Genomic DNA, 25,700 nt, shown 5'->3' with positions numbered 1-25,700 from the left:
TCACTCTTGTCACCCTTATCTGGTGAGGGTCTTAGGTGCGTCTCTCACTGCATCTTAATCAGTTTCATTTAGGTAGAGGAGGGGAGGGGGGGGGGAGTCCTTTGTGAGTCAGACGGACTGCATCCTGTGCCCCGGTTGCCCAAGAATACAGAGCTGAGACGTAACAGGGGAAGATAAAATTGTAGCTTGCACCCTAGGAATGTAAAGCCATCTCTCTTCCCCAACCAATCATATGTGCATTTGTTGACTAAACCTATGTTTCACCCCACTACTATGTCAGGTAGAGAGATATGAGTGGCTTATGTTTCTTCATGTTTAGTTTCATATGCAGTGTTTAGTGGCTTGTAAATATCTCTATCCTTTTTTTCCCCCCCTCACAAGTCTGCAAGCTATTTCCAACTTCTGGAAAAAAATGTTTCAAGGTATTTTTGGAGCAGGAAGTACCTGGTCTTGTTGGAAGAGGCATGATGGGCGAACATTTTGCATTATTTATGACTAAAATGTCACTGAAATATAGTTAACTGCTCATGTGATGGTCATGAAATCAAACTTTTCTATTTTACCAGCTGCCATTAGGATAGTATTGTACAAATATTGTGCCTAAAGAGAGATAACATCTCTCCTTTCACTTCAGGCTCATGTATAGCATTTTCCATTGATTCTTTGCTATAAAGTCTTTTATAACCAAGAATATGTCTTGATGCAGTTTACAATATTGTCCATGTTCAGCAGAATGTGGAATCAGTAATATATCTGAACTGGGAGAAACAAGTGTTCCACAAAATTATATGCTTAAACCATAAACTTTATTGCTTTTTTTTTTTTTTTTTAATGCAAAATACATTAATACAATCATATGTTTGAAATGCTGAATCTATCAAAGAAAGGAAATATAAAATTATTAGACCCTTTGGTCTATTACATTGTCCAGCAAAAATCTTTGAAACTACGTATCTAGAGACTGCTGACCAAATAGCCTCCTCATATGGATTTTAGGGAGAGAATCATGAGAAGAGGAGCCAGCAGGGAAAGAAGAGAAGCCAGCAATTTTTCAGGTTTTCTGGGGTCATTCCCAGTGTCTCCATAAATGCAAGGGGTTTTTACAAAAATCAAGATACAGGAAGGTATCGTTGACTGCAATCTGCAATTGGCTTCCAATGCCATGTAATCTGGATTAATGGGAGTTGGACTGGGTCCTTAATGTAGAAACCCTTCATACCCATAGGAACCTCAAGGTAAATTTGGTTTGTAGAAGTGGAGGAATCATCCTCTCTCGAGCCATGACTGAGTTACTAAGACCACAGGCCATACATCCTGTGATTGCAGAACACTGTACTGTACTCGTTTTGGGCTCAGGGTAAGGTCATGCCTGTGCAGAATGAAGACATATGAAATTGAATTCTGATAGGAAACATAGTAGCCAGAGAGGCTTAGTGTGGAAATACCACTTCCTAATGATTGCATCTTTCAAACATGGTTAAAAATTTGCTACACATAACTGAATGGCAGAGGCAGAGAAAGAGAAAAAAAAAAAAGAAATCAGTCAGCAAAAAAGTCATCCTCCAAGTCCCCCCCTATTGTTTTCTTTATCCAGTTAATATAGGAGGTGGTAAGAAGAGTGTAGACGCCAGGGTATTGGACAACACCACACTGTCCTTTCTTGCCAAAGGATGTGATGCCTTTCAATTCACCATTGCATATCAGAGGACCGCCAGAATCCCCCTGAAAGAAAGGAAGAAACACTTGATAGTACAATTTATAGAAGCTTCAAAAATAGAAGCTTGATAGTACAATTTATAGAAGCTTATCAGTTTGCGTGTAGGATTTTCTAAAATCCAGACTGGTTTCTATTGTTTTTTCCTGAAAGCAAGGGTGGATCTGGGGGTGGGGAGGAGGAATGCAGTGGTGCAGTTCCATCCCTCTCCGATTCCCGCTCCACCCAAAGTATAAAGCCAACCTCCTGGCAGTGACAGAAGCATGTCTATTCCGGCAGTAGTAAGGAGATGATTGACTTAATGGCTCATAATCTACCCAGTTCCTTCTAAATTCTTCATTCCATAGGTGAACCATCTCTCTCTTTTTTAATGCTCTTGATGATTAACTGATCAAGCTAGCCTTTCTACTACATTTCTACTGTTTGTTGGCCGCTCCTATTTCACAGCCCTGTAGATTTTTTAAACTCTAGCTAAATACATTAAACTCAGTGTGGAAATAACCTTCAGTGATGCATTGAATGTACCTTCAAGCTACTTAAGAAGTCTAGATTTTTTTTTTTTTTTTTTTTTTTTTTAGATTCATAAAACAGAGAGAGATATCCATTTAATTCTAATGACTGTAGAACTAATGAAACAACATCTTTTGATTGCTTTTGCCTGGTTTGTAGTTTTTTGTTTTTTTTTTAAATACATAATATATGATACTGCAAATTAATGCACATACCAATACATTTATTTGTTTTTACTCCTTACTTAAACTGAATAATATAGTCCTAGGCCACTAGCTCATTAGTAATCCTTCTGGTTTTTTGTTTTTTGTTTTGATTTGGTAAGGTACACATTGTTACACATAATGATGCACCACACCATCTGTGCCCCCTTTTTCAAATCCTAGATCCACTCATATCTGAGAGTACATATTCTATATTTAAAAAAGGGACACGTTTGAATTTCATCTGTTCAATTATGAATTAAATATGTCTGTATGTGAGCACTAATGAATTATTACATTCTTTCAGAATTGGATACAGACTGTCCTCTTTGAAATGAATAAAATTTCTTGGAAATTAGTAAATATTGTCTAATATCATAAATGTAATATTTAAATCCTCTTTCAATACACCTGTTTTTATAGGGCATGTCTTTACTTCTCAGTTTCCATGCCAGGGAGCACCATGTTGATCTAGTGTGCACTGCTCTAAGCATGATGTCTGGTGAAGAGGAAACAATAGAGCCGTTCTACTGCAGAGCTGTGGATGGGCAAATTGTCTTGGCTTCTCAATAGAGCTAATTGGTTTGGATGCAGGGATACCCAGACATATCTGTACTGCTTCTGGTGCAGCCTGTTTTAGCATGGCACTGCATGGTATCAGAAGTGAGAGGTCTAGACATGTTCATATTGACAGCACTGTTTTTTAGCTGAAATAAGTTTTCTTACTTGATCCATTTACTGGTGAAATATCTTTGATCATGTGAAGCCTGTTCCAAAGCTCACTGAAGTCAAGAGAAGCCATTTCATTGACTTAATTGTCTTTTAGAAGATGCCTTTATAGCATACTCTGCATTACTTTTGTGAAAACTGGATATTTTCACTCTTTTTTTCCCATTAAAGAGCATTTTTAGTGCAGGATGCAAATATTATTTTTCTGTTCATTCTGCTTAGACAAATACGTCCAATGCCATCAAGATATTACAAGTCAGAATCTCTAAATTTAAGTTTTGGTGAGAAGAACAAAGCAACCAAGTCCTTCTGAATCCTAACTTAGTTCAATAAATTTCATAATACACTTTTAAATCCACTTGTTTTGTAGTTAAAATAAGGACTGGTAATGCTCTGTACTGTCCAGAATATCCTGTGTTTTACATTTTAATTCTAACAGTCTCTAGCTGGAAATAAATGTACTTACAGAACAAGAGTCCTTTCCTCCTTTCACATCCCCAGCACACACCATGTTTTTTGTAATTGCAGGTTGCAAATTGTAATGTTTCTTGTCATTGCAAGTGTTTCTGTCAATGACTGTGACGTTAACCTCCTTTAGGGTATCAGACACCTTGTTAATTCGATTATTTGTGGTTCCCCATCCTATTACTTGGCACCTTGTCCCTGCTTTGATATCACCGCCTGTGTTAGGTAGGTTAGTTGTTTTCACAGCTTTATTAATTTTTACTCGTCCTTTAAGCTACAATGAAAAAAAAAAAGAAAATATTGTTATTATGGGGGAAGCCATTAGTAACTTCATTATTTAAGAGGCAAGGATTTTTTAGGGTGATATCTATTGGACCAGCTGCATACTGTGGATAGAGTTAGACAAGCTTTTGAATGAAAGACATTATTTTTCAGGTCTCTTCTTATTTTAATTTCTTGCAAGGCTGACTGGACTACCTCTCCTGTGGAGCATCACTTGTCACCCGAAGAAGTGACTTGAAGAAGAATATCTTGCATTCAAAAGCTTGTCTAACTCTATCCCAACTAGGCAGTTGGTCCAATAAAAGATAGCACCCTAAAAAATCCTTGTCTCTTGCATAGTTCCTCAGCCATGAAGGCTACAGCATCACTAACATTACCCTAATATATGTCTTATTTGGATTATAGAGGATTCATGTAACCTTTTGTTTGAAAACCCCTTATATTTGTTTTTTGTATTCAGCATGGAATGCTTCTGAGCTAGGCAAATGCATGACCTCTATCCCATGAAATCTTATTCAGCTTTTGCCGAGATATTATCTATTACAAATCAGCATTTTCTTTCTATGCCTGGAGTTCCTCAAAAACATTTGGGTAGCTTGCCAAAATAAGAAGTGAATACAGGACTGTTCCAAAGCACATGGCTGACACCACTGACAGAAGAATGGCAGTAAACCCTGGTCTGGGTATGCTGGTCAAAGATTTTTCTATTAACATTTTTTTTAAATGATAAATTTTCACCACTCTTCATTTTGTGGTAGTGTGCCTGCTTTCAGCAGAAAAATTGGTATTTCATTGAAAAATATGAATAATTTTGATCAGCACCCAGAATATCACCACTCTTGACACTGATGTGTCATGGGAATTATGGGATGGTGTCTTTTGGTCCAAATGTATGGTTTGGGTTCTCTGGCTTTACTGCCTCTCCTATGTAGCATCACTATCAAGAGCTCCTGTGATCCACATCCTTCCCCCCAGTTCTCTGATAAGGGAGAAAGTCATACATCATAGAAAATGCATGTCCTTAAAACTATGTTTAATGACATTCTATACCTGCAGAAGCATTAGGTCATTTCCTTTATTTGCACCATCAAAGCATGGATAGGGAATTCTTTTTGCAATCTTAAAAAGCTGCTTTTCTTTTTCTCTCTTTGATATTGAATGAGCTCCAAGAATAACTTCAGCTCCTTTGCTGAAAAGAAAAAAAGATAACTGGATTAATCATTAAAACAAATGCATGCATTCATTTCTAAAAGGTACTATACTACCTTGCTGATGAATACAGTATTATATTTTTCTATATTGCCCAATTGCTTCTCTGAAGAATTGATCAACCTTTATCTCTTTCATGCTTATGTAGTAACAGTAATTAAAATATGAACCAGAGCTACATTGTTATTAATATTTAATAGGTATTAATAATTAAATAAACCAAAAGCATACAGCTATATCTGGGCTGGGAGAGAGAATTCATGTGCCTGGATAGTAAGTTATCCCTATGGCTTTGATTCTAGAATTGATAGAAGAGTGGAGGAGATATGTTTTTTGGTTTCAGTTTGGATACCTGAGATGTTCTGGTGGCAGAAATCTAAATCTCACAAGAATCTACATGGTGCTATTTCTGTCATTTTGGGCCAAAATCTTATAAGAGCTGCTCATAACCTTGGACACTATTTAACCTGCACTGTTACTTTAACCTTGAACCTGAAAACCAAACCTTTGAGATACTCCTGATCCAGATCTCAACATCATGTCTTCCATCTGCATCAGTTCACTTGTGCAAATTACAGCTCACTTGTAATTTTTCAGTTGTCCTGTCTCCTCCTCCCAGGCTCACAGGTCAATGGACCTACTGAGCTATGCTTGCTGGGGGCTCTATGTATAAGTGCTAGGAAACCCCAAAACTTCTTTGTCAATCAAGGCCAAATATATCCTATGACTACTTGCACTTGCTGATCCAGGGGTTGATCCAATGTTTGATTGGACAGGAAATAATTGCTAATCCCTTCAAGCCAAGCTGGACATCTGAGGTCATTTAAGTTCTCCCCCTTCCCCTCCCCCCCATGCAGCAAGACTTTCTTATGTGATAGAAAGCAAAACTATAGGGAAGTGTTCAGTTCTTTTTTCTTAGGACATTATATAGATGTTTACTTACTAACAGAAGTGTGTTTTGTAGTTTAGCATTTTCCTCTAGTTCAGATCAAACCCAAACTTGCATTCTATTCTCTGTAGGGTCCTAAATGTTAGTCTTGCAAATACTAGGTGGGGAATACTACTACTGGCAATTTAAAAATTACATTTGTAATAATAAAACTATGATCACAGCCACACTAAGTAGACAAATTCAGAGATGCTGACTTTCATTTCTAAGCTAATGAACTGACTAAACAGGAAATAAACTGACCATATCTATGTTTTGTTTTGACAGTATCTGCAGCAGGCTTTAAGGGATTTAGAAATGGAACCTGCAGTGACAAACATTTGCTTTCATTCATATTGTACCTTATTTACTATCCTGTTAATCAGGTAAGACAGTCTATGAAACAGAACTTACGTCGAACAATGGGCTGCAGTTAACACCCAATTTTTTTTAATCAAAGATCCTCCACAGTATGCTTTCCTACTCCTAATTAGGGCCATAAATGGTTTTGAATGTGGAATCACATCTTGTCCTCCAATGATATTCATACACAAATCTAAAATGAAAAATAAGCCATGGTGAACACAGTTGGGATAGCAAATACTGTAAGAAAATCCATTGAGTAGGTTCTAAAATATACACTATAAAATACAAGGTATGAAATATACTTATAATAATATAAAGCAACCTCTAAATACACATAAATATACTAGTGCACACATCTTCATAGAGGGATTTCTAAAGTTGTTCAGCATTGCTCTAAATCTACTTCCACTGAATTCAATAAGAGTAGCTTTAGGGTAGCAGTGAGTGCTTTTGAAACTCCCACCCACAAGTTGCTCCCATGTAGATTTTTCCTTTCCTTAAGTTGTTTCTATTGCAGAACTTTCATTTTGTTCAAGAACCCTTAATCTGCCACTAGATTAACAGCATGCAGTCTGATATGTGCCATGTAAGTTATCAATTCAATTTCTTTATCAGTGACTTGGACAAGGGGGGTGAAAAGCACTCTGTTCAAATTCGCTGACGACACCAAGATTTGGGGTGAGGTGGGCATGCTAGAAGGGAGGGGCAGGATGCAACTGGACCTGGACAGGTTACAGGGATGGGCGAATGTGAATAGGATGGGATTCAATACTGACAAGTGCAGGGTATTGCACTTGGGCAGGAAGAACCAGCAGCATACGTATAGGCTGGGGAACTCCCTTCTTGAAAGCACAGTGGCAGAAAGAAAGATCTTTCTCTCTCAGAGTCATTATCGATTCTAAAATGAACATGGGCTGACAGTGTGGGGACGCAGTCAGCGAGGCTAACACCACCTTGTCATGCATCCACAGATGCATCATGAGCAGGTCCAAGGAGGTGATCCTCCTGCTCTGTGTAACACTGGTTAGGCCAGTGCTGGAGTACCGCATCCAGTTCTGGGCGCCGTATTTCAGGAGGGATGAGGCCAGCATCAAGAGGGTCCAGAGGAGGGTCACTCACATGGTCAGGGGGTAGCAGGGCAGGCCCTGCAAGGAGAGGCTGAGGGACCTGGACTTGTTCAGCCTTCACAAGAGAAGGCTGAGGGGGAACCTAGTGGCCGTCTATAAAAAACTTACCAGGGGGCACCAGAGGGGAATGGGCGAGACCCTGTTCCCCGCCAAGCGCCTCTCAGAGTAACAAGGAATAACGGCCACAAGTTGATTGAGAGTAGGTTCAGGCTAGACATCAGGAGGCACTACTTCACAGTCAGGGTGGCCAGGATCTGGAACCAGCTTTCAAGGGAAGTGGTGCTGGCTCATACCTTAGGGGTCTTTAAAAAGAAGGCTTGACAACTACCTAATGAGTCATATGAGCTTAACTTAGTGGGGGTCATATGAGCCCAATATTTGTTCTTGCCCAGGGCAGGAGGTCAGACTTGGTGATGGTCCCCTCCAACCCTACATCTATGAATTTATGAATCTATGAATAAGCACTGAATGAACATTTTCCCCCCCAAAAGGCTATAAATCCAGGTATTTATGTCAATAGTGGAGAGACCGTAGATGGCCATTTCTGACACTTACATAGATGGATCTCTTGAGAGAGAGAGAGAGAGAGAGAGAGAGAGAGAGAGAGAGAGAGAGTCAAGTAACGTTAATATAAAACTCTTCTAGATTCCAGAATCGACCCCCTCTCTCTACACGTTTATTTAATACTGTCCTTTCAAGAACAATTTTGGATGCAGTCAAATATGTGCAATCAATGGAAAATAAGAACATTCTCTCTCTCCTGGTAACTGTTAGCTTCATTATTTTAATAGACTGGTATCTAACTATATAATGACTCTGCACATGCCATCAATTATAATCAAAGGATAAAAAAGTACTTACCTCCAGGAATTGCCAGCAAATAAAAGGCAGCAGAAACAGACAAGGTGAGGAGGAATCCCATGATTGCTGCTGTATGTTCTGCCCTATGACATGTCTTTTTTATAGAGAGAGACAAAGAAAATGAAAAGGATGTGGGCTTTTATTTTCCTCTTAAGGACTTTTGACATTTTGTACTGTGAAAGGGCCAAAAACCACAATTTAACCTCTATGCTGTGTTGATAGGGACATCATTTCTAGGCACTGAGAGTCTGCATCATGTATTTGACAAGGCTCAAAAGTAACAAACTCCATTCAAATTCTGTCCCTAAAATAAGCTCACTGTGCTGCCTTGGGCAAACCACTTAACCTTGCAAGCCACTGCATTTTTGGGCTCGCCTATTCTGTGTGAGCCTCAAGGGCAAGGGAAACATGGGCAGATCTAGAATGTCCCAAAGGGGCTGCGGTGCACCTTCCTTCCAGATGATGGGCAAATCAGGGTGAGGCATGGCTTAAGCCCCTGGCCTGGTAGTGAGAAGCCGCATGTGGAGGCACGGAGCCTGCCCAGTCTGATGGGTTGTGACTCCATGCCTCCATGTGTGGCTTCCTGCTGGAGTGCTGAAAGCCCCAAATGGAAGGCTGGTCTGGCTTGATGGCATGTAGACCAGAAGCTGTGCATCATTGGGCCAGGTGGGAAGCCGCACATGGAGGCATGGAGTCATGCACCATTGGGTCAGATGGGCTCCTGCTTGCTTTCACATGTGGCTTTGCACTGGAGTGCTGGAAGCTCTATGTGGAGGCATGGAGCCTGCCTGGCCTGATGGCGTGCAGCTCCCAGTCCGCATACCACAGGGCTGGGCCAGCTGGCTCTGTGCTTCCATATGGGGCTTCCAGCACTCCAGAAGATAATTTTGAATTTTTCTGAGCATAATTTTGATGTTTTCTGCACATAAATTCCCTTGGGTGTATAAAGGGGTCCCACACCTGTCACTCCTGCTGTCCTGGGCTGACCTGGGTGGTGGGGAAAGCTCCAGGGTTGCTTCTGCCTGGCTCCAGCTGTAAGCTGAAGGGAGCAGCTGTGCAGGAGTTGGGCTCAGTCAAAGACAGCAGTGGTAGCATGCAGGTTCTTCCTTCTGGCACCTATTCCTGCCTCCCCCAACCCATGTCTCCCATTGACTAGGAAGAGCCATTGGAAGGAGGAACCTGTGCACTGCCACTACTGTATCTGGCCAAGCCTGGTACCCCATGCAGCTGCTTCCTGCAGCCAGTAGCTGGAGCAGGTTAGGAGCAGCTCCAGGGCTCCCCTGGTGCCTGTGTTAGCTAGGGACAGTGGCAGTAGTGGGGGTGGGTTCTTCCTTCCAGTAACTGATCCGAACCAGGAGGGGACATGGAGGAGGATGACAGGGAGCAGATGCAGGAAGAGGAAACCCACTGCTGCTGTTGTCCCTTGCCAAGCCTGGCACCCCTTGGCTGGAGTTGGGCAGGAGAGCCTTTGGAACTTCCCCTGTGCTTCGGTCAGCAGGGGACAGCAAGGTCAGCAAAGGAAGTGGAGTGTACCTGCACTCCACCTCTATCCATCCCTGAAGGGAAGGCAGAGTGAACATGCTGTATGCACCCATGTTTGCTGATGTGCTCCAGTGCTGGAAATTCACTAGTGAGGCTGATCTGGATCCTTTTGCTTTCAGACCAGTGGCCTGACAGCAGGTGCTGGAGAGGAGTCTAGAGCAGCCTCATTGGTGAGCTTCTGACTCTGGAGCTCAGAGGACTTGGGTTGTTGGGGCACTCAGGGAGGGACTGGACCCACTTCTAGTGGGGTATAGACAAGTCATTCAATTTCTTACACAGAAACTCCCTCATTAGACTGCTTTCTGTGTGTATTGTTCAGAAATCACACAGAGCCACAAAGTCTGACAGAGGTCTGTTTCATTCTGTCTCTGAGTCCTAACTCATCAGCATTGTGTAAGATGAATCTTTGTATAACAAAATCCCATTCCATTGGCTCATAGCTCAGAGAGTTGGAGTGTTGTTATAGCTGTGATGGCCCATAATGTATGAGAGGCAAGGGGGTTTTATATCTTTTATTGGACCAACTGTAGAGTTGAGACAGCCTTTCAGGCACAAACAAACCTCTAGAAGGGCACTTTGTACTCAAAAGCTTGTCCAGTTTCTCTCCTAAGTATATAGTTGGTCCAATAAAAGATATCACTAAAACACCTTATGTCTTATAACAGAGTCTCTTAAAGGTACAGTTCCTTGCATCCTCTGTTCCTAGAAAAACAGAACTACAAATCAACATCAACAAAGCATAGAAATTCAAATATTTATAACTGATCCTTTAACTAAATTAATTTGTCATGTTCAGTGAGGTGACATTATGCTGGCATTGTGAACCTCTTGAAACTTAAACACATCAGCTGTCTCAGCCTACTGTGATTGTTGCCTGGGACCTTGGAGAAATGTGTGGCTTGGTGCTCTTTATTGCCTTCCTTTTGAGGATTTTGAGCAGGTGTTGCCTATGGTGTCCAGCTCATATGTTGCAAAAGGTAGCCTTGCAGTCCACTGTTTGTCATAGTTATACACAGCTTAATCTTCATGGCAGTTCTGGAGACCCAGAATGAAATTGGTGTGCTTTGTTTTGCCCCGTCTTGTCTCTGAAGGTATCTACAAGTCCCCAACGACATCAGCTTCCAACAGTTTTAGAATCCTCGTTTCCTTTTTTTTCTTTTGAACAAAATGGGCTTCATTGGTGCTGGTCTGTAATGATTCTGTGCTAGTATTTCCTCCAAACTGCTTAAATTCATACCTCATACATGAGAGGTAAAGTGCTGCTTGACCTGGTTCTGACAATGGGGGATGACCTAATGATCGAAGGGAAGCTGGGTGACAGTGACCATGGGCTGATCACCTTCACCATCTGCTGTAAAGCTGGCAAGTCAGTCAGCAATACAGAAGTCTTCGACTTCAGGAAAGCTGACTTTGACAAGCTCAGGAGGCTTGTCAGTGAAGCCCTTAAAAGCCACAACCCAAAGGGGAGGGGAGGTCAGGATGAGTGGTTGCTCCTCAAAGGAGCAATCCTGGATGTACAAGCAAAGTCTATTCCATCTCGGAGGAAAGGCAGCTAAAGGGCACAGCAGCCCCCTTGGCTCTCCAGGGAGCTAGTGGACCTCCTGCATCTAAGAAGACTGACCTATAAAAGATGGAGGACTGGACCCACCTCAAAAGGAGGAATACTCTGCACTGGTCTGGACCTGCAGGGAGCAAACCAGAACAATAAAAAGTCCATTTTTAGGTATGTGGGGAGCCAGAGGGAAAGCAAGGGCAACATTGGACCACTGCTAAACCTGATGAGACAACTGACAACCGACACCCAGGAAAAAGCCAACTTGCTAAATGGGTACTTTGTGTTGGTTTTTCACCAGTCCCATGGGACGCCCCTGCCCACTATGGGACAAGGAGGCCCGGGTGAGGGAGATTCCTTACCCTTCATCAATGCTGACTTCATGAAGGAACACCTTGAGAGGCTGGACACCTTCAAATCAGCCAGCCCTGACAGTCTACACCCCAGGGTACTCAAGGAGCTTGCTAGCATCATAGCTCAACCCCTGGCATGGATCTTCGAGAACTCCTGGTGCTCTGGTGAAGTAGCCGAAGATTGGAAGAAAGCCAATGTGGTACCTATCTTCAAGAAAGGGAGGAAAGTGGATCCAGCAAACTATAGGCTCATCAGCCTGGCCTCTATCCTGGGGAAGGTCTTAGAAAAGATTATCAAAGAGGTCATTCTTAACAGACCGGCCGATGGCAACATCCTGAGGGATAGCCAACACGGGTTTGTTGCGGGTAGGTCTTGCTTAACTAATCTTATTTCCTTTTACGACCAGGTGACTTATCACCAGGACAAGGGAGAAGAGATTGATGCCATATATCTTGACTTAAAAAAAGGCCTTCGATCTGGTATCCCATGATCACCTCTTGGCAAAGCTGGCAAACTGTGGCCTTGGCCTCACCACGATCTTCTGGCTAGGGAATTGGCTCCGTGGTCAGACCTAGAGAGGGTGGTGGTTGTCAGAAGTCAATCGTCATGGTGCCCTGTGTCCAGTGGGGTCCCTCAAGGCTCTGTCTTTGGGCCTACACTATTCAACATCTTTATTAATAATGTGGACTTGGCCAGAAGCAGACTGGCCAAGTTCGCTGATGACACCAAACTCTGGGGTAAAGCACCCTGAGGACTGAGGGTGATCCAGGCTGACCTTGACAGGCTCAGGAAATGGGCGGATGAGAACCTGATGGGGTTTAACACCGAAAAATGCAAGGTTCTCCACCTTGGGAGGAGAAACCCACAGCATGCTTATAGGCTTGGCAGTGCTACGCTGGCAAGCACTCTGGGTGAAAGGGACTTGGGGGGTTGCGATATACCACAAGATGAACATGAGCCTGCAATGTGATGCTGCAGCTAGTAAAGTGAGCAAAACACTGGCTTGCATCCATAGATGGTTTTCCAGCTCAAGCAAATCCCAGGACATCATTCTCCCATTGTACTTGACCTTGGTGAGGCTCCAGCTGGAGTATTGCGTCCAGTTTTGGTCTCCACAATTCAAAAAGGATGTGTAGAAGCTTGAGAAGGTGCAGAGGAGAGCCACGTGCGTGATCAGAGGTCAGGGAAACAGACCTTATGAAGAGAGGCTGAGAGCCATGGGACTTTAGTCTGGAAGAGTGCAGGCTCAGAGGTGATTTGATGGCTGCCAAGAAGTTTATATGGGGTGCTCACCAGGATCTGAGGGAATGTCTGTTCACCAGAGTGCCCCAAGGGTTGATAAGGTCGAACAGTCACAAACTCCTCCATGACCATTTCAGGCTGGACATAAGGAAGAACTTCTTTACTATCCGAGCCCCCAAGGTTTGGAATAGACTGCTGCCAGAAGTGGTTCAAGCACCTACTTTGAGTGCCTTCAAGAGACGTTTGGATGTTTATCTTTCTGGGATCCTATGATCCCTGCTGACTTCCTGCCCCTGGGGCAGGGGGGCTGGACTCAATGATCTTCCCAGGTTCCTTCCAGGCCTAATGTCTATGAAATCTACTTGATTGTGGTCCATTGTCAGACATCAGTTTGTCAGGTATACTATATCTAGTGCAAATGCATTTGATATGCTGGCTCTTTTTTTTTTTAAATGAAGCTATTTCAAGAAATGTATATAGTATTTCATTAAAAGTTTATAGTTTTCCCCCCCCCCACTGTCAGCCTGATTTTTCCTGTGCCACTAACATGAGCTGTTTTGCTCGACTTGGCCTGTATTTTTGGCATTATGCAACAGCTTCCTCAAGGTCATTGTTTATTTGAGGCAAGTATAAAATATCTCTGCCTAGTCCCTTACATATTTCAGTCCCTAAATGACCTTCATATAGCCCCTTTAAGATACTTTTCTGTAAAACCTTAAGAATCACATACCTGGTGCCTTTAAACAAAATCCCCTCCAGCATTAAGAGTTCCCCCTTAAGTTAATAGTAGGGATTGGAAATAAGATGTCCTAGCCACCTTGTGCTAATAATCCTAATTACTTTTTAAAGGTTCTCCTAAAATGCAACTCCCCATCTTTGTAATGGGAAATGCGAAATCCCAGGCCAATGAGGTTGTTTCAGTGGCCCAATGTGAAGTCCACGGGGAAAGTGAGAATCTGAGGGAGGATGGAGCAGAGGCGGGGGACACCATCAGTAGTGTAACTAGAATATGGCAACTGCCTCAGGCATGAACTAGGGGTGGGTGTAGAGAATGAAAAAAAAAAAAGAAGGGGTTGTTGTTGGCAACTTGTAACAGGTCACCCTCCCCAGCACCATCTTCCTGGTGATCTGCACCTTACATGGGGTGCCTTTGGAGCCTTCTTTGGGGTTCTTATGTCCCACCCTATACTCACCTGCCACGTCTTGATAGAAATTATGATGATGATGTTTTTATGAGCGGGAGGCTGCCTATTGTATTGTGTATGTTGGGGCCTTTCAGCTATGTGGGCCTTACCCTTGTTTTTCTCTATCTAGGCCTCCCTGTCTAAACCCACTAAACAGGGCTTAACTCCAAGGCTCTAGCCTTTTCCGGTGTCTTGAGGCTCGTGGCCCCCTTTCCTGCTCTAATCTGGAGCTTGCCCCCCAGCCCAGAGGCCCAGGCACCGGTCCCACAAGTCCCACAAGTTCAAAAAGCCAGGGGATGACCCCAAACTTGCACCCTCTCAGTCCAAGAAAATCAAAATAAAGTTGCACCCCGGGTGCACTAGACCACCCTGGCCTTTTTAAGATCACACCTTCAGGCTCCAGGGCCCATGCCCCCCCCCCCCCCAAAAAAAACCACGCCCTCACTGGCACCAGGGTCTGTGCTCCCAAAAGCTACACCCTCACTGGCACCAGGGTCCCCACCCTGTAGTGGATCCCCAAGATGAGGCCTCTTCCTTCCCCTAATAGCCTCACCCAAACTGACAGTCTTATTCAATAATCAAAGAAAAAAAATAATAACTGTCACCAACCAATATGATCAAGCAAAGCAGCAGGTCAGCTTACATTCACAGGGCTCGTGCCTCAGCTTCCTTCCATCGGCTACAGTTCTTGCTGTGGTGCGGCTACTATCTCCCCACAGCTTCCATCATTCCTACCTTTGGACTACTCACCCAGCTTCTCTGTGGAGCTCTCAGAGGCACTCCTTCCTCTTCAACTGCTGTCCCCCTTACTGCTGTTCTGCCCAGGGTTATTATAGTGCTGCCCCTTCCGGTCAGCTGACCAGTTGGCCAGGCTCAGCATTTAACCCTTTCCTCACCAGCACTCCATGCCCAGAAAGTTCTGGCCTTAAAGGGGCGGACCTGCTTTCTGGTGACAGGGCTTGGGTTCTCTGTTACACATCTGTACAAACACCAACATGTGCCTATGGAAATCACTACTGCCACTGTGCTCCAGATGTCTGACTGTGTCCCTATACCACTAGGAACTGTGGTGGCACATTAAATACTTTATTTGAAAAGGAATTGTCTGTTGTGCTGTTGGCACTCTGACTTCTTCCCCTCCCTCCTTGAAGAGGCAAATCTCACTGCCTGAGGGCTGAGAAAAAGGCCCTCTCTGAGGTGGGAGTGCTATGAATTCGGGGAAGCCAGGGACAAAGAATGGCCAGGGTCTCAACATAGGCTTATCCCTTTACAAGCCCCACCAGCACTGGCTTCAGGGGTCTGTCACAGGACACTAAAGTGCCTAGGGAGAGGGCCCCAAGAGCCTGGCAGATACCCTACAGCTGTAGGTTACTATGGCAGCAGGCTAACAAAGGACCTGCACCCGGTCAGCTGACTGGAAGAAGGCAGGGACCTGGGCACATATAAACCCTAGGGCTGAGACCAGTGGGGTCAGTTCTCTGGCAACAGCTAGGGGAAGGAGCCTGCAGAGAAGAATTGCCCAGAGATGCTGTGGCTGCCTGATATGCTGCATATAGGGCTAATGGGGCTCTAGGAGCTCACCAGGTACCCTGGCCTACAAGGCACTTAATGCTGGTGGGAATTTTACCTCTTTTAAAGGGACAGAGTGCACCCTGAACTGCTTTGTATTATGTTATAGCCCAGGGGCTCATATTTTAGTTGCTGTTTATAAACTGGTGGACTGAGGTTATTGGGGAGGAGAAGGCCTCATTGGGGCTACACTACAGTGTGGAGACCCCAGCACCAGTGTGGGCACAGAGGCAGGGCCGTGGAGAGCCCAGTGCCAGTGTCGGTGCAGAGACAGGGCTGCGGAGAGCCCAGCACCAAAGAAGAGGCTGAGCTACATGGGACATGGTAAAGGGGCGGTTTTAGAGCCACGCATCTAGCCCATAAGGCTGAGGGTGTCCTGTGAGGCATCCATTTTGAGCAGGATCCAAAAGGGGTCCAAGTACCCACAGGGTTCAGTGGGTTCCATCAGGACCATGTCCAAACACAAACTCAAGGGCAGCCTCTCTAATTATTATAATTACCAGCAAGATGTGGCAGGAGAGGAAAAGGGTGCCCGTTGGGCAATATTTGCATGGTCATGGAGCCCTAGGGGCGTCATGGCCGCCCTGGGGATCCCATCCCATGATGGGGTCCTTCAGGAGGAAGGCTTCTTTTTGGGGAATCCTGAGGTAAAACTTCCCCTGAAAGGGGCTGACCTATAACACCTGTACACTAGAGCTCAAAAAGGTTGGACTTTGTCTGCATGCAAGCCTATACACACCTGACAACTCGAGTGGGAACATCTCACTTCTCTGGATAGTAGCTGTCATTTGCCTACTGCTCATGCAATCATCACCTCCCTAGGAAAGATGGATTCCCATTTTTTCAGTGCTTCTTCCACACATGATCTCAGGAAAGCAAAACACTGAGAACCATGTTAAAAGTCATGACAGGCAACTTCTCTCTGACTGTAGCTTGCATATATGGACCTACTGGATGTGTCTACATGTGCACATGCTGCGGTGTGGGTTTACTCTAGGGTAAATTACTCTAGCATAAACCAACCTTGGGCAGGCATCTACATGTACAGAGAGGTGGGAGCAGAATGGCTGCTCCTGGCAGCAGTCTGGTCCCATCCCCTCTGAAGCAGCCAGGGGGGAGTTCTAGGCTCCCTCTGGGTGCTATCCCAGGGGCTGGCAGGGAGTAGGGAGGCTGGAGACCGTTGTCTCCTGGTGGGGACTGGAAGATTGCTCCCTGCCCCCAGAAGCTGCCTGCTGCCTTGGTGGGCTCCAGTGGTGGAGCCTGGGTGGGAAAAATGTCTCCCTGTCACAGCAGCAGGGAGCTCCTATCCCTGGCTCCCTGATTAGGGTTAGGAGGTTTGGAAAGAGTTACAGGGGAGGAGAAGGTCCCAGCCCTCTGCCCCAATCTGCTGGTGAGGCAGCTAGAAGCAAGTCCCCAGCTGAGCTGCCCCACTGGTGGATCACCATCAGCTCTTTCCAAGCCCCACGATTTGATTGCCCAATCAGGGCATGGGGCTGGGACCTGCCCCTGTTTGGGACAGTTCTCAGCCCAGCTCCATGATTGTGGTGGTGGGAACAGGCTGGGAGCTTGTTTCCAGTCCAGCTCTGTGATCACGGGGCAGGGGTGGGAACAAGCTGGGAGCTAGGGCTGGGAACAATCTCTCCAGTCCCTGCTCCACAATTAAGATCAGGGGTCAGGGGCTGGGAGATTCCAGCTGCCAGGGCATGGGGACATTGTCCTCACCTGGGTTCTGATGGCAGAGCCTGCCTTGGCAGCAGGCAGCTTCCAGGGGTAGGGAGCAATCTCCTGCACCCTGCTGCCCAGCTGGCCGGGAGCAAGTTTGCTCCCAGTTGGCCGTCTATGTATGCCATATAGTGCAGTAACTAATCATGAATAAATTTGCTACTTGTATTTTACTGTGCAGTAATTTGCTCTAATCTTGAGTTAAAGGTGTTGTGTAGACATGCCTACTGAGAATTCGGATGTGTCAACTAACAACAGTTTAATGCAATACCGACAACATCAATTTAGAAAATCCCTCCCCATGTCTTTTGTCTAAGGGGAGATCTTAATGCCAAATTAGGACCAGGTATGATAAATTCTTCCAAAACCTAGGAAAATGCCTGCTTTATGACATCACAAATAGAAAGGACTCTACTGAAAAAAGATACTTCCTCATGTTCCTGTTTCAACTGGGCAATAATATCAGACAGAAAAAAACTGCACAAAAAACTGCGAGATTATGAATGTCTCAGAATCTAAAAAATATCACCACACCCAGAAAGACTGTGATTTTTTTGTTGTTGTTAAGGCGTTCAAAAACACAGCGTGTAAAATTCTGGATACTGCTCAGAGATCTGCTCCATCATGGGTGAGCAAAGAAATGAAAGTGTCAGTCTGACAAAGAGCAGGCAAAAAAGCTGCTAAAGAATATCAGAACAGTGGAAAACCCCTATGGCCTTTTATCTGTGAATGATCATCTAACAAAAGCTATGATTCAATGAACCTGTAAAGAACTGGAACAGTTTAAAGAAATAAAGAGTATGAGGGTGTGTACCGGAAAATGAGCCTTGGCTGGAATGACACATAATCAAAATACAGCAAAGGTGAAGAACAGAGAAAGTGGTTTAATATCAAACCAGCCCAAGAAGAATGGAAGCAATACTTTCAGGCCATAAAGCCAGTAATGAACATGTCACTGTGGATAAGTTCTCCCCTGCTCCAACTGATCTTCCCATTAATTACTATGCATTTACTCTGATTATATTGTACAGCTAACCTAAGAAAAGGCCCCTGGCACTAACTCCAGCTGCACTACTGAAGCATTATGGCCTGATGATTTAAAACTAACCAACTTCTTCATGACATATGCAACACAACTATAATTTATGGAACAGCTCCCCAACAGTGGCATACTGCTCCCCCGGTTCTGGTGCCTGTGATTAGTAATTATGGTGTCTCCACTGCCTCTTGCATTTGCTGCTACTGAAGTTCTATAACAGGGTGTTGTTAAACAGGATAAAATCCTTCTTAACTCTCTGCTGTGAACCAGTCAAGCTGGTTTCTGAAGCACAAAAGAAAGTTAGAATTAATTCACTGCATGAGGCAACTGCTTACTGGTGCTCAAGACACACAAGTGCCTTGGTCATGACTTTTGTTGGTTTCTCAGAAGCATTCACCTCTGTGACAATTTGGTTAACATGGAGCAATCAGAATATCCAGTAAAAAGTCCAGTTATTCTGTGGTAATGGGTGACTGTGGTAGGCCAGTAGGGGGTGCTCCTGTACTGAGCCACCCACCTCACTGTGCCCAACCACCTTCCAGGTTCTGAGTGCCTCCCTGGAGGCACCTAACATCTGGCCGCCCCCTTCCTGGAGCACACCCACTAGCCTGGGGATAATGCCGTCACCACCCAGGGTTTGGACTGATCCTGGCTCTGTGCCCCCTGGGAAACACAGACCTAGTAGTCCTTGAGGGTACTTGACCCACTTCAAGAACTTGGCGTGCTTCCCTTAGTCTGAAGCACAAATAGTGGTCTTTCTTAGTCAGCCAAACCAAGGGGACCCCAAGGCATAGACCAACTCCCAATAAGTCTCCCACACTAGGTACAAAGGAGAACTTTATTGATTACAAGGAGTAGGTTTGGAATAGGGTACAGGGTAGAGCAATATTGGAGAAATCCCATAGAGCAAACTGGTATGGCTGGGTAGCCTTTGATCACACATTCAAGTTACTGCAATGCTATATATCTAGTTAGACCTCAGGTAGCTTACTCACGAGTATCATCCAGAGGCAGGTGGAGATTCCATCTGGAGGCAGGCAGTTTCTTGATCATGAGTTTTGAGAGAGATGGCAAGTTTCAGATGGTCCAGCTCTTCTCTCTCTGAGTTTTCATCATGGCTACTGCCCCTCCTCCTGGCCAGTCCTTAACTTGTATAGACCTTATGACCTCATTTACCTAGTCCAATGGAGGCCAGCACCTGCCGGCTGCCAGCCAACCAATTTGAAATGCATCACTGGTTGCTGGAAAGACTGGCAGGGTCCTTAGCCCCTTCCCAGTCCGGTTGGCATTGCTTAGAATAATAGGGAGCATAAGCCCCTCACCCAGGTATGTGATGCCAGTCACGTAGGCAGAGGAAGCAAATTTCCCCCCTCCCTCAGGAATGTATCCAACTGAGGTTATCTAAAGAGATGGGATGTCTGCCCTCTGCAGGGACCATGTTAACCAAATTGTCACAGAGCAGAGTTTTTTGGGAGGGGGGAGACAGAGGTGGCATTCTGCCACAGTGACTATGTTTCTTGTGACAACAGGTATATTGTATTGCAAGATGATGTCCTGGCCCCCTATTTGCTGTCCTAGTCACAGAGTATTGATTATTTTCTTGAACCCTATGATTTTAATTCGGCCTAAGTACAGGCAGTCAAAAAGCCAGAGGCTGATTTGATTCAATCTTTGCAGGTTAGTCTAAACTGCATATATTGAACCGAGAAGTGAGTGAACAGACATTCACTTCTGATTCCAGAAATGCAGCCACATGCCTGCAGTGGCTCAGGCCAGAAGCTGGGGGACACTAGAGCATACCTCCCAGGCTGCCAAAGGGAGGAGAGAAGCCCTCCAAGGCTTTTCCTGGCTCCCTAGTTGAGCAGAGGGGATGTGGCCAGGCCCCAGCCTGGGGCCAGCATGCTGAGGCGAGGGGAACAGAGGCTTTAAACCCCACTCCCTGGCCTGCATTGGACCCCAGCCCCAGTCTGCCTTTGGGGGCAACCCCTGCCAGGGTTTTGCTCCACCTTGAGCAAAGAGCGGGGGCATAGCCATGCCCCAACCAGGGGCTCATAGCTGAGGTGGGGAGACCTTCCCTGGCTGCATGGGACTGCAGCTTGGGTCTGCCTCAGTGGGAGGGGGCAGCCCTGCCAGGCTCCACCCCTGCTTGAGCAGAGGGCATGGCCACATCCAAGCTAGGGGCTCGCAGGCAGAGGCAGGGAGGGAGGAGGTGGCCCTGGACCCCAGCTGGGGTTTGCTTGTGGGACGGGCAGCCCCTGCCAGGCTTTTGTCCTTCCCACCACTACTCACTCTAGTGGAGGCGGGGCATGGCCAACCCCAGCCTGGCTCTCTGCTCAAGTGAGGGAGAAAACCCCCACAAGGGCTTCCCTGTGCCCGCTTGAGAGGAAAGTGGTGGGGGGCAGAGGCATGGCAGGGGCTGCCCCCTCCTCTAGGGTAAATGCTGGCTGGGGTCCAGAACCAGGGAGGGTGTTTTAAACTCTCCATTCCCCCTGCCTGCATGGGACCCCAGCTGAGGTCTGCCTGGCAGGGCAAAACAGCTCCTGCCTGGCGTTTCCCCTGCTCCCTGCTGGAGCAGAGGGGTGGGGGATTGGCAAGCCACCGGCACACTGAGATGGAGGATGGAGGGGGAAAGGCTGGGTTTAAATCCCCTCCCTCCCCTCCATGTCAGTGTGCTGGCCTGGCCTGTGCCTGGCCATGCCACTCACCCCTCTGCTCCAGCAGGGAGCAGGGGAAAAACCAGGCAGGGACTGTTTTACCCTTGCCAGGCATGAGGCAGATCTCAGTTGGGTTCATATGTGGGCTGGGGGGAAGGGCGGAATGGGGAGTTTAAACTATCCTCTCTGATTGAATCAGCTTTAGCGAAAACTGCCAAAAAGCCCTGGTGAAGTGCCCTATCTATACAGATATGGTGGAGCTGAGTTGAAGTAACGCACTGCTTCTTCCAGTTAAGGTCCTTTTCTTTTTTTTTATGTCTGCAAGCAGCCAGTATTACTGTTTCTGGAACCACATTAGTTTATCCAACTAAAAATAATATATTTTCCTTTTGCCTTCAGGTTAATAGCCTATTCATCTTTGTTCCTATGAAGAATTCCTCTCAGTTTATGGTGCTGCATCTATGCTGTGTACAGTCTATTGACACTTGCAGATTCTTGTAAAATAATGTAACCCATTGCCCCGCTTGTATCTTTTTTGAACACCAGGCATTGTTCTAGGTTGTGGTGGTTGCCACTGTGTGTACAGCTCCACATGCTACTTTTGTGGAGCTCTGTGTATTTTTATGCCTCCAGTCTCTGTTCTTTGTACACCCCAGGGAATTATGCAATTGTGCACCCATGCAATTTTGCGCATAAAATGTGTGAACATGGATAATTGCATAATTTTGCATAATTTAACTGAGGCAGGCTCTGTGCCTCTACCTCCATGGGGCTCTTGGCATACCAGCTGGGAGCTAAATGTGGCATATACTGAGCTCAGTGGCATACAACTGCACAGCTGGTGAGTGTGGAGGGGAGCTACTTGCAGGAGAGGGGGTGGGGGTGGGGTCTGTGGGTGGTGTGGGGGTGTGTGTGAGTGGGCATGGGGTGTGTGGCTAGGTGTGGGCCCCCCAAGGTGCACAGCCCCTATTGCCGGTGCTGGCGGCAGTAGCAGCAGGTGGCGGGCTCTCAGGGTGCTCATGGCTGCAGCAGGCACAGCCCCCTGGTGGCATGTGGCTCCAACTGAGTCCCAGGGGCTGCACATGGTGGCATGGAGCCAGCCTGGAGGGCCTGCTGGCACAAGTCTTCAACCCAGACTGGGCTGGCTCCATGACAGCACATGGGGCTTCCAGCACTGCAGGTGGGAACTGCGTGCCATCAGGCCTGGCCATCTGTCTCTGTGCCTCCACATGGAACTTCCAGCACTCCAGTGGGAAGCCACACATGGAGGCACGGAGCCAGCCTGGCCTGATGGTGCATGACTGTGCCTCCACGTGCAGCTTCCTGCTGGAGTGCTGAAAGCTCCACATGGGGGCACAGAGCCTGCTCAGCCTGATGGCACATGGCTCCCATCTGCAATGCTGCAAGCCCCATGTGCTGGCATAGAGCTAGCTCAGTGAAGTTCAAAGGCACATGCCAGTAGGCCATGGCAGGCCAGCTCTGTGCCACCATGTGCAGCTCCTGGGACCTAGCACATAATTTTGAATTTTTCTGTGCATAATTCCCTGGGGTATATCTTTGGTTTCTTTGTAAGGTCTTTGTTAGAGCCTTGTCCACTTTCTACTAGCTTCAGTTTTGAAGATGAAGTTGGTGGGGGGTGGAGGGGGGTTAAAGAAAAGTATTTTGTTATATTTTTATCATGTACTTAAATGAGAGTAGATGTTTAAAAACAGGTTAGTAGGAGCACTCTACCTCCACTCCATTGTCATACTCCTTAGATGAATGAAGAGAACTTATAGTGGACTGTTCTGCAGGAACCCTGTGCATTGGATATAAGGTTCTGGAAAAAGCCATTCAGCCTAAGATGCCTGATTTTGATCCTGTATTTTTGCTTTTTTACAACCCAATCTCTTTCTTAGTATCTTTGTTATCAGCATCTTATTCTATATACTATTATCCTTCTGCCCAAGTTCTTTATTTCTTTTCTGGCTCTTTTGTGTTAGATAATGTCTCTTAGTTTTTAATCTACTCTGCATGTGATTTATAAGAAAATTTTATTAGCATAGAATTATAAATAAATCCAGTTAAATTAAAGAGCCCCTGGACAACCAATGGTTAGCTGTATTCAAGTACCGCCATTGCTGACTAATCCACATATATTTAATGTAGGAAAGAAAATGTTAGATATTGGGTGTGCCTATATGTTCATTCATGTGCCAGTTACTGCATATTAAGTTTAGTACTTGTATAATCAAGTAAAAAATTAATGTGCAGTAACCGGCGTTACTGTGTAGTAGTGCTGGCACATGCCTTTTAAGTGACACTATTGCGCAGTAGCTTAATAATACTGTGCAGTACCTTATTAGCACTGTTTGTGCATGACATGCTACTGTGCAGTATTGTTAGGCTACTGTGCAGTTAGCATCTCATGTAGATGCACCCAATATATTCCAGAAAAACAGGCCACTCTGACTTGACCAGAAAGTGAAGCTGCTTTTTCATTATCACTTAAGCTAGGTACAGACAGTCAAAAAGCCGAAGGCTGAATTGATTCAGTCTTTGAAGGTTAGTCTAAGCTGCACAAATTACATTGAAACAGATGTAAACAGATATTTATCTTTGATTCAGGAAATGCAGCTACATGCCTGGCTCAGGCCAGAAGCCAGGGGCCGCTAGAGCATGACTCAGGTTCAGTTCCTCTTCCTGCTGCCTCTGAGGTCTCTGGGATTTGCAGTCCAGACTTACAGCAGCAGGACTTTGAAGGGTTGATCTTCACTTCCTCTTCCTGCTTCCAGGTATTTGGAAGTCCACAGTTTTTACTCTGGTATTTGTAGTCCACCGTTGCAGCCTGTGCTAAGTTTGAGCTGGGGAAGGGATATTTAACTCCCCTCCCTGCCCCCAGACCCCAACCAGGGTTTGCGGGGGGGGGGGGGGGGGGGGGCATTCCCCCTCCCTCCTCCCAGCTTAGACTGAGTTGTATCCCCAGCCAGGCTCCCTACCCCCCTTGTCAACCAGCCCTCACTACTCCAGCTAAGGAGCAGAGGGGCAGAGCCAACCCTGCTTTCTGAAGCAGATAGCCCAGCACAGCCCAGCCCAGCCCAGGACTGGAAAGCATGCTGGGATGCTGTAGGACTATGATTTAACTTGAACCAGGAAGGGGTCTGGGACAGAAGTTGCATAAACTGGTTTGACCCAAATCAGTTAAGTCTGATACTACATTCAACCAGGTTTATCTCAAACCAGTTTCAGCCCTTTTGTGGTTTATGTGCACTGAGCTTCTGTTCTGTTACAAATTTAAACCAGTTTCTACTTACTTGAACCAGTTTATGTGTAACTTCTGTCCCTAGCCTTAGTCTTATATACCCGTTGTGGTCAGCCATGGGAATACTTTCATCAGAGCACAACACAGAAACAATAGCCCTGCCTTTAGAGCTGTATACACCAAAGGACTTAATTGCAAGTTTAATTTTAGCCATGTGAATAATCCCATGAATGGATGATGAGGGAGAGATTTTGAGAGAAATAATCTGATATTCTCCTTGAAAACTAGGATATTATTGAATATACAAATATCAGACATTTTCAAATAGGACCACAGGTAGTAATATTCAATCCATCACAAATATTCCCCTTGCTGAATGTAACTTTATTCAGCAAACTGGAGAGTTCTTTAAGAAAAGGATAAAAATAAGAGCTAGTTGGCGTTGGAAGGATTATATTGCAGTATCTTTAAAATGGTATTTTAAAGTGACTATAGGTTTTCTGTATTCTTTGCACAATGGTTATAGTGCTGTGATAAAGAAAAAGAAAATATAAATGACCAAACACCAAGCATGAGAGCAAGTTGTGCTCGTGGCGTGGGGGAAGTAGTGGGCGCGACCTGATAGCCGCGAGATCGGCGGTCCTGGGCTGATTGGCAGGGGGCGGGCGGATGCAGCCCATTTAAAAGAAAAAGCGCGCGCGCCAAAAAAGCTGGGACCCACGCCATATCGGAGAGGCCTGATCACCCTCACTGGAGGTCCTGTGTCCACGAAATCCCTTCCCCCCGGACGCCCCCCATCACGACCGAATTAGAGCTCTTGAGTTAACAGCGAGTTTATTCTTGAAACTGCTGTAAAGGAAACCACCTATACGAAAGTGTGAGTAAAGCATTTATTTGTTATACCGCCTCCTTGGTGTTTTCTGTCGACGGAGAGAGAGACAGGAGAAGGAGGAACAAGGCCCCGTAACCCTTTCGTCCCCGGCCTGTTTGCGTAATACTTTTCTGGGTCCAACCACCCACCGTCAGGTTGGTCATGGCGTCACGAACAGGATCCTCGGGGCAAAAGGGGAACGAAGGAGACGTTGATGAGCTAGTCAGGTATTGCCCGTGGGGGAACCATCACCGGCCCCCGACCACGGACGCTGATACTTTATGGGCCCACGTGGCGTACCATCAAGCTGGGCAAGACGGGAAGATAGGGGGCTAT

The 25,700-nt window shown here is 45.7% G+C and overlaps 1 protein-coding gene across 2 annotated transcripts; it reads right to left on the bottom strand.

Moving 5' to 3' along the window:
- Window positions 1-864: 864 nt before the first annotated feature.
- LOC102381782 (granzyme A) lies at window positions 865-15,077 on the bottom strand. Of its 2 annotated transcripts, none has more exons than XM_006017292.3 (6): window positions 15,019-15,077; window positions 8,395-8,488; window positions 6,455-6,596; window positions 4,954-5,092; window positions 3,623-3,895; window positions 865-1,722 (listed from the first exon to the last, which is right to left on the bottom strand). In XM_006017292.3, the coding sequence occupies exons 2-6, from the start codon at window positions 8,453-8,455 to the stop codon at window positions 1,540-1,542; spliced, it is 798 nt and encodes a 265-aa protein (XP_006017354.1). In that variant the 5' UTR covers window positions 8,456-8,488; window positions 15,019-15,077; the 3' UTR covers window positions 865-1,539. The 2 variants fall into 2 exon arrangements, with proteins under 2 accessions (XP_006017354.1, XP_014383392.1); XM_014527906.2 differs by having other exon boundaries at window positions 15,004-15,049.
- Between the last annotated feature and the right edge of the window lie 10,623 nt (window positions 15,078-25,700).

Source organism: Alligator sinensis, unplaced genomic scaffold, assembly GCF_000455745.1.
Source record: "Alligator sinensis unplaced genomic scaffold, ASM45574v1 scaffold573_1, whole genome shotgun sequence".
In the NCBI taxonomy this organism is placed as follows: domain Eukaryota; kingdom Metazoa; phylum Chordata; order Crocodylia; family Alligatoridae; genus Alligator; species Alligator sinensis.
This window is presented reverse-complemented; position numbering and strand designations above follow the sequence as displayed.

Bases quoted from the DNA above. Each gene is read 5' to 3' on its own strand.
- LOC102381782 (XM_006017292.3), bottom strand. From the start codon at position 8,455: ATGGGATTCCTCCTCACCTTGTCTGTTTCTGCTGCCTTTTATTTGCTG. The intron at 5,093-6,454 runs GTAAGTTCTGTT...TTTTCTTTTCAG, and splicing joins ACTGCAGCCCATTGTTCGAC to CAAAGGAGCTGAAGTTATTC. The intron at 3,896-4,953 runs GTATAGAATGTC...TTTTCATTGTAG, and splicing joins ATGACCTAATGCTTCTGCAG to CTTAAAGGACGAGTAAAAAT.